General features: G+C 42.7%; 1 protein-coding gene across 11 annotated transcripts in view; it reads right to left on the bottom strand.

The window, feature by feature from the left end:
- Positions 1-8,055, bottom strand: part of TASP1 (taspase 1) — a 137,942-nt gene extending 129,887 nt beyond the window's left edge. For 6 of the 11 annotated variants that reach the window (XM_044454278.1, XM_044454281.1, XM_044454282.1 and 3 more), the window contains exons 1-4: positions 7,256-7,725; positions 5,745-5,961; positions 3,257-3,324; positions 1,440-1,508 (exon numbers count right to left, since the gene is read on the bottom strand). In XM_044454278.1, coding sequence (XP_044310213.1) covers positions 1,440-1,508; positions 3,257-3,324; positions 5,745-5,889 — 282 coding nt within the window. In that variant the 5' untranslated portion in view covers positions 5,890-5,961; positions 7,256-7,725. The other 5 variants (XM_044454274.1, XM_044454275.1, XM_044454276.1 and 2 more) reach the window with 5 other exon arrangements.
- Between the last annotated feature and the right edge of the window lie 3,039 nt (positions 8,056-11,094).

Below are 11,094 nucleotides of genomic sequence, written 5' to 3'. Positions count from 1 at the left end.
TGTTTGTGGGTTGCTAGGCATTGGCAAAGTATGAAATACAGATGAGCAGGGCCAGCTCTATTATTAGGCAGAGTAAAACCATCACCTTAAGCAGCAGATGCTGAGAGAAGGGAGCAAGGCCTTCAGAGGTGAGAGGTGTGTGCCACAGAGCCAGCTCTGTGCCTCTTAAATTAGCCTGCTGACTTCAGGTACAATGGAGGACAGTGTCCATCATCCATGTCCAAGGCAGATTCATCTTGCCAGTTCAGCCAGTTGTTGTATATGGTATGGGAAAGGGTACCACCTTGTTCTTCACCTCAGGCAGTTAAATGTCCTGGGCCCGCACTGAAACTGTGAATTGTAACATCCGCAACCACTGCTTTCCACCTAACAGACATGGCCACAGAGGTACACTAAAGCTGAATCAGACTGAAGAGCCAGGGGGAGGGGGGGTCTGATGCAGCAGAATTAAGGGGAACAACAGGCAAGACACCTCAGGGATGGAGAGAACAAGAAAGCAGGGCCCAAGAAAATGAAAAGTGGGCAAAATTGGCTGAGAAGGGAGGACAAATCTAGCACTTGCCTACCTACAGGCCATCTCATGTACAACACTACATTTCCATGCAAAATGCACTCGTGATGGATTTTTTGGTAATAATTATAAAGATGTATAGTTGAACCATTAACATTGGTTCACTTAAGGCTTTTAAAAATCAGGGAAGTAATTACACTTCTTGTGGAACTGGAATTAAGTGGCTAGGTACCTTCATCAGAGATCATTAGATCAGGAGCTAATTCACTCCATATACTCACTCTGCACCACCACAGGGACTCTCTATGCATTTGCACCTTCAAATGCAATACACTGATCCAGAGAACAATTCTAGTTCCACTACTGTCACCTGTTGGCATTTCTTAGTGACCTGAAAGGCATTAATAATCAAAGTGATGTTCTACTGCAATTTTTAAAGTTACCTATTTTTTTGTTGTTTAATATCAGATATGCTTTCAAAAGTAACAAAATTAGTTGCTCCAGGCCCTTAACCAGGGGGTTAAATGTAGTGTTTTACTATGGCATGACCCTTTACTTCATAAAAATAAAAGAAAAATAAAAGTAGGTGCTTTTCCCTAAAAAGACCCACCAGTCCTAAACAAGGATAAAACAGAAATAGGGTAGCACATCCTAACTGCCAAAGGAGAAAGCAAAAGCTGAAAAGCACTCAAAGTTATCAACCACCTTCTTTTCCCAAATAAGAAATAAACTTGCAGTGATAAGAAACAGTAACAAGCAGACAGAAAATGCAAAACCCCAAAACTATATTAAAATATGTCCTCTTACATATGAAAAGATTCACAGTACAGGTTGCCAAGTTAATACATTGAATACAAGGACAGCATAAACAGAAATGTGGACAACAAACTGCAACCCAAGGAGTGAATGCCTGAATAAATATAGGTACCTCTAGTTCAACTAGCGCTGCAGTCACTGCATCTGTTACAAGAGCCCCAGCCTGTAGCTTTTCAATTGCCTAGAAGACAGAATTTTTAGGTATAAAGTTTTGCCTCTTCATTTTTGCATACTAAATTTTCTATACAATAAAGCCCAGCAAGTGACTAAGTCCTGAAACAGACATGTTGCTCAAACAAGTTTCCAGATGTGTTTAGGGACTACTGAAAGAATGAAAGAACTGCAAATTTATTTCACTATTGTTAAGGTCATGGAACCACACACTCTACAAACTCCGACCTCTTTGTGAAAAGAAATATAGCTCAGCTCACATATTAAAACGGCTCCAAGCACATGGAAACACCAAACTTACCATAAACACACAGACAAGTGCATAAAATAGAAAGCAAAGCAGGAAATTCTCATTATTGACTAATTACAGATATTTATTGAAAGCATACTTCTGCTCCTGGAACAGGCTTCCTCAGTGAACATGATGAAGTATGATAGCCCCATGCTTCATCAGAAGATGTGCTATACAGCTTGCCTTCAGTTTAGATGTTCACTGGCACTGCCTTCTGAACAACCGACTGAAATTCTAAAGTACAGAGGCTGAAACCAACCAAGACTTTTGATGAGACAAAGGGATGGGGGTGGGGTCCCCCACTGGAAATATCTTATACCAGTGGTCCAACATGTGCATGTGCTTGTGCTTCCTATGGCACTGAAGATGCACCTTGAGGTGTCACTTTAACCTGTGTGGTTCTGAATGACATGAGGACTACTTCCTGTCTCACATCCTACTGTGATTTCTACAGGCTGGTGAGAGAAACCTCATCATGGCACACATGAAGGTATTCTCAATCACTGCTCCCCAGTTTGGGGAGAATTCCACTGGGAATGCTCCCCCACCCCTCCCCCACAAAAGTTCAAAAAAAGTCCAAAGCAGAAAACAATACAAAAAACTTGATATCAGGGAAGCATTTTATGGCCCAGTTCAAAGCAAATTCTAAGTCAGGGGTGGGAAACTACAACTCCCCTCACCCCTTATGCTGGCTGAGGGTGACGGGAGTTACAGTTCAACAGGATGTCCACCTTGTTCTAAAAAAAATAAATTTAAACAACACCATCATGGCAGGAACCACAAGAACCTGAAAACTACCACATTATGTACAGCTAAGCCTAAAACTGGAACATACTCTAAGAAGCAAGCAGGTTAAACATTTAGTACAACACCATCCATGCCAGAAATTACACCAAACACATGGTGGAAAATGTGAAGTGAAATGGTTAACACTGCAATCGTATGCATGTTTACTCAAATGTAAGTTTCACTTAGTTCAACAGAACTTACTCCCAGGTGTGTATAAGATTGCAGTCTAAGTTGAGCTATCAAAATGATACTGTGCAAAAGCTTAAAGTTTATCAAAACCAACAGGCCCAAACTCATAGCCTACAGTGTCCATATAATTAAAACACTGCTCCAAAAGTAGCAACATTTTTTTTCTTCCAAAAGTGACAAATTTATCAGGAATGCTTGCAGGAAAATGCAGCACATCCAAATTTAAAAGTATCCAAATCATTACCATACTAATGACACATTTTTGCCTGTCTGTAAGCATATGAATACAATTTCACTGTTCTCATGTTCAACCAGTCACGCATTTCAGTTTTTTCAGTTTCCATAGAAATACATCCATATGTCTCCAAATAGTAAATACATAATATTTTATTTTTAAAAGGCATCACATAAGCATTTATTTAGCATTTCTGATGACTACAAATAAACTGAAAGCATTTGATAGAGAGAGAAAACTGACAGAGTCTTACCTTCCGACAAGCTCTTTTGCACACATGTTTATATTCTTTGGCTTTGGATTCAGAATGATACCCTGCCCCTAATATCAAGGAAGATACAGAGGAAGAGGAAAGTAGATTAAAAAGCTAGAATGATCTTTTTCTAAGGTTAATCAAGGTAGCCTTTCTGTCCAATAAACAGATGCTTGCTAACCAACATCCAGTTAAATCCCCCTTTATATGCACTACTACTGATGTAGGAGCTGCTTCTGTCCAGCAAAGCCCCACTCTATATAAGCATGCATGTGACTAATGCAACCCAGTGAACATGACTGATCAGCTGGATTGCTGGAGCTCAGTAGGATGGTCAACAGCAGAAGGAACATCCACATCTGTTGTTCATATGCCCACCTCTGCAGACATTGCTCCCATGCTACTGATCACACATGTAAGGACCCAAAATACCACTTGTTTTTGGATGCAAAGGGCAAGTGCTGTGACAGTCATACCTGTCATTTTCAGGACACAGACCCACATGGTAGCTTTGTTTCCATAACGTTGACAGACAAGCACCTACCTAGACAAGTCTACATAGCTATGCAGCATTTCTGAACCAAAGACCGTGATTTCACCCTTGCCACTGATTCCTGAATTTTGTTTTAATGCAGTCACAAGTCATTTTATTTTGTTCTTTTGAGAACTATAATTTATGTTGTACAATGCAGAAAAAAATGAAGGCAGGTTAGCATAAAAAGAGCACTGGGGTAATTTGGAATTTATCCCCATGTTTTTCTCTATCATGTTACTCTTTAGTGAAATAGTTTGCCCTCTACAAAGTCGGGCACCTTGACTTGCATCTACTTCAGTTCCTAATACACAACAGTACACATCATTTAATCTAACTTATGAACTCAAAGGGTTGGCATTTACTTAATGGTCCAAGCCAAAATTGAGCACCCTTCTACAGTCAAATGGAGTTTTATGGCTGCCTGGAAACACTTCTCACCTGCTCTGAGAATGAGAAAGCACAACTTGCAGCTCATTGCATTATAGCATTAAGAACCATGCGCAAATCTTAGTGCTAACATCCACTGTGATGCCTGCTAATTTGGAACAAAATTGTGGAACCATAATTGGCATTTTTCATAACCTTCAAAATTCTTCATGCATTGTTTAAACTCCATTGCTTCAGAACAAAAACCTCCACTTAAAGACATTTTATATTTGTATTCATGCACATCAGACTGCAAAAACATGTGCAATTCTTAAGATGACCAATATTTATGGTAAAACATTAGATTAGAGCAATATTTTGATTCAGGCACATTTTGTTTAACTTTCTGACAAAATAGTTAAGTGTTAAGAAATGTTGCTATGCCAAAGTGGCTAGAGAGATCTAAAACTTAAATCAGAGTTTGAAACAAGCCCATAGTTTAAATTCAGCAACATGTACTATTATATTTGTAGTTCAGTCGAGATGTCCTTCTCATTGTTGTTATGTACTGTCAAAGTCATCTCCAATTTAAGGCAGCCCTATGAATGGATGTCTTCCAAAATGTCATATTCTCACTCAGGTCTTCTATAGTCCAAAACTTATTCCAGGGGCGGGAAACTAGGGCCCTCAGTCCCATTTTGAAAACCCACTGCTAAAAGGATTATATTCCTCCCCTGAAGCCTACTGGGCAGGGAGGGAGACAGAACAGGAAGAGGCAACAGAAAGACAGAGAGAAGGGGTAGCTTTGCCCACTTTTGGCTCTGGCTGTATCCACAATTGGCATGCAACATCCAACCGCTTGCCCTGAAAATAAGGGTGGGGTGATGAAGCTCCTGCAGTTCCCCAGTGTGTCCCTCCAAAATTCAGAGATACCCACCAAAATCTGTTTAATATTTGAATCTGGCAAGCAAAATGTTTTCCGGAGCAGCTGCCAACTGCCAAAAGGGAGCAAAGTAACATGTTTACAAGCAAATGTTATCCTTTGAGTGCTCTGCAACAACTCTGGACACTACACTATTTTCTTTCCTACCATTTTCAGCACCCAGCCAGGGGAAGCAGAAAAGGCCTCCATGCCTCCGATAGTTTCCCACCTCTGCCTGAAGGGAACATGGACCTCAACAGAAACAAGGTTCCTTCTTCCTGCCTTAGTACATTTATCTTTAATTCTAAAAGCAATGTTGTCACCAATAATGGTGAAGGTGAAGGATACTAGCAAAAAGGGCAAAGTCACATTTCATAGCCAAAGGAAATTATTATTATTATTGTCTCTGAGAAGCACAAAGGTTTGTGTATTGAACACTCAGCAAGATATTTGAATAAAAAGAACAGTAACTACTAAGAGCAAAGAAAAAGCAAGCTACACTTCAAGCCCATTGCCCATGATGATGCTTTCCCAGAACAGGGTCCTTGCTTATCTATCTCTTTCCAGAATTTTTCTCACTCATATATTCCTCATCACTCCCATAAGCATCATAGGCCAGCACACAATGATGAACCCCACCTACTGTTAAAATGCTGTGTCTTTACCTGCATGTACAAGTACAAATCCTACTCGTCTCACTTTCTGAGCTTGCTTTGCTTCATGGTCTTTCACCATTGCTCTTACTGCAGTGGCATGAGAAGATCTGGAGGGAAGACCTTCCACTGAGCTTATCCCCTTTTCCATGATCATACTTCAAGGTTACCATCTTCTGTAGCAGAGAGCATGCTTCCACCCAAGGGAAAGTACAGAAGAGGGCTCTTTCTGAAAACAAAAACATATGCATATGCTACATTTCTTTTGTACACAGGGGTAAATTCTTACACAGTACTTCTGTGAAAGAGTGCCATATGCATGCTAGGCAGACAAATAACCCATTAACCCTTTACTGATCAGTTATATTTGGAGGGGGGCCCTCAGCATGGGAAATAACAGCAGGAAACTATATAAAACAGCTTTCATATTTAGCAAAACTGTACAGTGGATACAAAGCACATTACTGTCTCTTCCACCGTATTGAAAAAGTTATCTTCAGATTAACAAATGCAAAGAAATAACCACCCAGGCTGTAAGAATCTCCACAGGATAACTTGAGGAGTTTGGGAGAAGAATGCTATTTGCAGAGAGAACATCTTCATTTCTTGTAGCAGCATACTCAAATGGTTGAGAACCAATCAGTTGGGAAATGACATGGAACCAACCCAAAATAAGAACCTTTTCCCACTCCCACTCTCTCATAAGGCTCAAATGGTACTACTGGATTCCAGACTGGCTGGAGGTCTGAACAAGAGCCCTTGCTTCAGAAGCTGAGGCCATACAGCATGTTAGCTTGCGGGCCTCACTTGTTATCTTCTCTAGTCCTTCCATCAAAGGCTTTTCTTGCACAATCATCCTGCCTCAAATACAGGTTTTACCAAGACTCCAGTCACAAAATCTTCTGCTGTAACCATCCTAAGTTTACCCACCACTTCTTCCATTCCTTTTCTTACCACACACCTGTTCATGAGGGAAAGACAGAATAGCTGCAAATGCATTTGAGATAACATTAGTAGCTCACCATCTGGAAGCCAGGCAAAGGCTCCACAGCTGTTGAGCTTTAGACTCTCATGCAACAAAAACATCTAAGGTCATTGATGGCCTTCCAGATATTTTGACCTACAACTCTCACCAGCCTTAGTCACCATAACCAATAGTAGTTTTTTTTTGGGGGGGGGGATGAAATTTGACTAATAAAACACCTGGAAGATCCAAATCCACAAATTATTTGTATGAGCTGTCACTCAATAGAGCTTGGAGAGACAGCCCAGGCACAATGAAATATTAACCACACACAAATCACAACTTATTTACCCTAGAGGCAACAGTGAGTGCCTGATTAAGGTTGCAGTCATACACACATCTATCTTATAGCAAGTCCACCTGCTTCAGAAAAACCAGGTATTAGATCACAAGAGGTGTGTCTCAGAAGAGGGTGACACAGCGGCACCACCAAGATGTACCCAAGAAAAGATAATGCAAATTAGAAAACCCTCAACTTGCTCCTTGCAATCTGACTTACTCAAAAACAGAAGGGTAGAAGGATGAAGCCAGGTCTTAATCAACAAGCACAGACTCAGAAAATAGTGGATGTTCCACATTAATCTTCACGTTAAAAGGTTTCTTAGACACCTGAGAGAAAAAATATCAACCAACATCACCATCCTGCTAAGGCAACGACCAGGAGGCAGGAAGAGGAAAGGGCTCACCCACACATCAATGCGAAATCAAGAAACATGATGAGCCGGGCCAACCGTACCCCGGTCCCTGCAGCCAAGGGAGCGGGGTTGCTAGCTATCAGAGGGCCCCCCAAAAGCTCAGTGTTTGGGCCTCCTTCTTGACACTCCCCTGTGGAGGACCAGAGCCTCGGGACAAGCAGCCCTGAGGCAAAGCTAGCTGGGATGGGCTCAAAAGCTCTCCGTCCCGGTTCTCAGCCACAGGCAGGCTCTGTCCACTAAGCAGCCGGGTAAGGACCCCGACCCGCTCCGCCTATTAGCACGCACGCCTAGGGATGTGAGCCTCGGGCAGGCGAGCAGGAAGCCTACCAGGGCGTGCCTGGGCAACCAATGTGATGAAGTCGCATTCTCATAGCGTCATAAGCGTGCTTCTTGCGTCAGCGCGTGACGTCACGGTCCAACGGCAGCACCGCCGGGGCGGGAAAGGCGAGCGGCTCAGTCTTCGACAGCGGTCCTTCGCAGACTCACCCGGCAGGTCCAGTCAGGGACCGCTAGCAGGCTCGCGCCCTCACCCGCGCTCACCCATCCATTTGTCATGAGGCGGGCGCCTGCCTCGGCCTGAAGGGAAACCAAAAAGATGTTTCAAAAAAGGGGGGAAAAAAACACCGCAAGCACGTACAAGCCCGGCAGGAGGAGTGTACCGCCCTCACTTCCGGTTCTGATTCGAGTGTCCCCACCATGTGCGGGGGTGAGAGTGGCGGAAGCGTCGGAGGAATCTGCACGCACCTTATGGGGGGGTGCGGGCAGCTATGTTTAAACGAGTTCCTTTGGTTGCGCGCGTTGTCAAGTCTGCGCTCTTCCTCAGAGAGAAGCTCTTCTTTGCTACTGGGATAGAGAGTGGAGGGGTTTCTTTTTCCTCTTTTGAAGGGAAAGTTTTCAGACGGTTGCTGGCGGGAAGGAAGAAGAAAAACATTTAGGCTGCTGTCCTGTGTAGACTTAATCTGGCGGAATAAGCGCTCACTGAATAGTGCAGAGCTTGCTTCCGAGTAAACATGCTTAAGCGAGCTCTGCCAATTCGGTTTGCTCTGTCCCTGGATAAAGAGTTGGGGTACGAGGACGCGTTTTGGAAAAGCGATGCTCGACTCCTGCCTTCTCTGTCCGTGGCAGGCTGCTCTCCAACTTCAGATTCTCCCTCTTCAGATTACAGGATTTGCCGGACAGATCAGAACGAGAATGGATCCGAACAGTTAAAAGAAATAGCAAGGAAAGAAACGTGCTTTGCCACAAAATGGAAAAAAGGCAGCTGAACCGAGACTTGGGGCTACAATCCTATGCAGACATACTAAGGAGCAAGCCCCATTGAACACAGAGCCCCTAATCAACACAGATGGGATTGTGCCTGTAAAACTGCAATCATACATATACCTACCTGGAGTAAATGCCCCACTGACTATGAGGGATTTAAGATTGCTTTCCTAACAAAGACGGAGCTGAGCTGTTGGGGGATGTGGAGGGGAAGGGGAGAGTGATGATTACACCCTGAAGCAAAGGTTTTATGTCAGCCTGAGTGGAAAAGCAAGCTGAGAAACTCTTGCTGTATTCTTTGACTTGACACAGCACTAGAGTTTTGCCGGGGAATGCTCCTGTATATTTCAGTATGTTAAAAGTCCAGATCAATTCAGCAGGTACACATGTATTTCCATAAAGCAGAGACATGTGATTGATTCCCTGCTTCACATGGCCTTAAAAGCAGCTTGGTGCCCTTCATATGCGTTGGATTTTGATCCCCATCATGCCCAGGCTGCCACCTGAGCAGGATGGGAATTGTAGTCAGGCACATCTGGAAGGCAATAGGTTAAGGAAAACTGCTTTAAAAACATCCGAGGTCCTGTACAGGAAAGTATCATTGCAACAACCAGGAGTCAATTCCCACTACTGTGACTTTAAAAGCTGTTGGGAAAACAACCAAAAGCTCATTCGTCTCTGCTTCTTCACATCCGAATATCAGCTTGTTATAATATCTGAGAAATGAGCCCTGCTTACATTGTGTGTTTACATGACCCTTCCCCTTAACTTTCTCCTCCTTTGCCCTGAAGATGGAGACTCCTCCAAACTGCGATCAAGAACCCGAAGTTTTAATAGACCAACATCTGAGATCAGAGCCCCTTGGGAAAGAAGCCTTGTAATCTTCTAATAAGGGGGTGGTGGTGGGAGAAGATCACGAGACCGGAAGTACATGTACACAATTAAGTTGAAATCAGAGCAATATAAAAGATTTAGAGGTACATATCTAGAAATGCCAGTTTGATTAGGGCTATTCATTTTTTTCTCTTACAAGGTGGATGTGGGAGCTGTGCATAGAATAAGTGGAGAAATTTGAGATTTTATCGGCCAGCAGGTGTCCCCACTCCTCCAACACCTCATTTAACAGCAAACATGAGAGTCGATCCTCTTTCTAACCTACATTTTAATCTGTGAAAACATTACTGCTTTATTTCAAACATTTAGAAACTGAACCTGTTCAGTTCATTCATCAGAGCAGCATGCAATATTGTGTACAGTTGAGTACTGGGTTGGTCAGAAAGGAGATTTAAGTAGACTGACCTTTGCTACGGTCTGAAGGATGTTTTGTATGGAGAAGTTGGGTATGAGCATTCAGCTACTTCTACTACTTTAACTGGACTATATTGCAGGGCTGTTGTAAACTATCTTCGCAGTGCAGCCCCTGAGCATGCAATAAAGATGAAATATATTCATATCTTTCAGGGTTGTTGTATTACTACTCTCTCACCCCACAAGGCAATGGGGATAATGCCACTGGACAACACTACACGACTGCTAGCACCAAACCTAACCCAAGACTGCAATAGGGATATAGTACTACTACTGAAGCAAGCACAGCCTGAGTCACAATGTGCAACCTTAAAAGCGACCTATGCTGTAAACCAGTTTTTCCCAGCTGAGGCTCACTTTACCCACAGTATATGGAGAGAGGGCTGCCTTGGAATTTATACTGGCAGCACTCTTTTCTGCAAGTTGAAAACCTAATAAATATTAAATTGCTCACAAGAAATAAGGTATTGCACAGAAAAAGCAGGAATTCATCTGTTCAGTGCCTCTTCTTGTTGGGAGGTAAACACACTGCTATCCAGTCACATCTGTATTTCTGGATTTCTCCACTGATTTCTATGAGCTGCTCTCCCACCTGTCTTTAAAACAAACAAACAAAAAGCTCCTTTGTGTGAGCCAGGATATGACCTGCCTAGATTCTCAACAGTTAGATGGTTTTTACCTTTCTGGCTGCTTTCAGGCAAGACTTCTATTGTGTCATCGCTGTGCCCCTTTCTGGGAATTTTCCATGGCACCCAGGCATTTGTGGCCCTCTTATGTTTTCCTACAGTTTCTTTTGTTTTGTTCTTACTGAAAAAAAATCAGTTCATAAAGAAAATATGGACTTATTCAGTGTTCTCTGATTGCCAGCTTGAGTTTGTCACCTGGCAATTGTAGTCAGAGGTACATTCTCAAGAGCACTTCATCAAAGATTTTGGAAGTCCCAAGTCAATGATGACATGGATTCTATCATCCTGAGCAAAGTTTGTTCTACAAAGTTACACATTTTATCTCATAACATTTTCTGCCACAAGTTAGCTGGAACAGGCAGTAAGCCAAATGCCTTGTGATTTTC

This window comes from Varanus komodoensis, unplaced genomic scaffold (assembly GCF_004798865.1).
Source record: "Varanus komodoensis strain SLA01 unplaced genomic scaffold, ASM479886v1 scaffold7_3, whole genome shotgun sequence".
NCBI lineage: Eukaryota > Metazoa > Chordata > Lepidosauria > Squamata > Varanidae > Varanus > Varanus komodoensis.
The sequence above is the reverse complement of the archived record's forward strand: the minus strand, read 5'-3'. Positions and strand labels throughout refer to the sequence as shown.